Genomic DNA, 1,253 nt, shown 5'->3' on the forward strand with positions numbered 1-1,253 from the left:
AGAGTGTATACTCTGGGAATGGAGGACACTACGGAGACAGTACATATAAAGGGTTTTGACTCACTAACGACGAAAGAAGAAGTTATCAAAAGTCTGGAGGAAACACTAGGAAGCCTCGAAGATAAAAGTTACAAACTCGGAATGCTGGAACTTTGATCACAGCGCCGCGGAATGCAAAGGCACCGACAGAACAAACCTGTGTTTCAGATGTGGTATAGAAGGACACATTGCTAAAGAATGCAAAAACGAGGAAAACTGCCCACTTTGCCAGCAGGCAGGTCATAAGGCAGGAAGCGGGAAATGCAAGCAATTCAGAAGGCAGTTGTCAACGGCTAGAGCCGAAAAAATTAAAAATGGAAGATAATAAAGTCAAAAACGATCTTAGAGTTGCACAGCTCAATATGAACAGATGTCGTGCTGCACATGATTTAATGACTAAGGAAATTTCTGAAGGACTTATTGACGTTATCCTAGGACAGGAACCAAATAGGAAAATAGAATTTAAGGATTACTGCGATATTGACTGTGATAGCTTTATTAACTTAAACAAGAAAATACCTGTGATAACACATGTCGTAGGAAAGGGCTTCGTTGGCGTGGAGCTGGAAGACTTCTACTTAATTTCTTGCTATTTCTCACCAAACGGAGAAATAGATGATTTCAGTGTTTTACTAAGGGAGATGGAAGCAATTATAAAAAAGGAAGGGAAAGAAGTGATCATAGCGGGCGACCTCAACGCAAAAAACTTAGCCATTGGTTCCGATAACTACAATACTCGAGGGAAAATTTTTGAGGACTGGATAGCACAAAATCAAATGGTGGTACTAAACACAGGAGACAGCCCGACGTTCGTTGGGGCGGCAGGGTGTTCTCGAATAGACTTCACCATAGCAACATCGAGGATAAGTAAAAGGGTGGTCAAATGGAGGGTAGACGAAGAAACGGAAAATCTAAGTGACCATAGAAATATTAGATTTAATATCCAAAACGTGCCGTATGGAAAACTAACTTCTGGGAGTCAAGAGTCCGGGTGGAAAATTATACCAGAGAAAATGAAGAATTTTACTGGTGATATAAAAAACAAATTACAAGGTCAGTGTTATGATCCAGAAGCCCTAATTGAAGTCATAATATCAGTTATAAACAAACATTTCCGCAAAGTTAATACATCAATAAGACGGCGCACACCGGTATACTGGTGGAACTCTGAAATATCAGAAAAAAGAAAAGAATGTATTAGATTCAGAAGAATA

At 39.7% G+C, this 1,253-nt stretch overlaps 1 protein-coding gene across 1 annotated transcript; it reads left to right on the forward strand.

Moving 5' to 3' along the window:
* Positions 1 to 353: 353 nt before the first annotated feature.
* LOC130452134 (uncharacterized) lies at positions 354 to 1,233 on the forward strand (the record flags this gene model as incomplete). Its single annotated transcript, XM_056791450.1, has 1 exon — positions 354 to 1,233. A coding segment is annotated over exon 1 (880 nt), but the record flags the coding sequence as incomplete, so codon positions are not given.
* Between the last annotated feature and the right edge of the window lie 20 nt (positions 1,234 to 1,253).

Source organism: Diorhabda sublineata, unplaced genomic scaffold, assembly GCF_026230105.1.
Source record: "Diorhabda sublineata isolate icDioSubl1.1 unplaced genomic scaffold, icDioSubl1.1 Dsub_194, whole genome shotgun sequence".
In the NCBI taxonomy this organism is placed as follows: Eukaryota; Metazoa; Arthropoda; class Insecta; order Coleoptera; family Chrysomelidae; genus Diorhabda; species Diorhabda sublineata.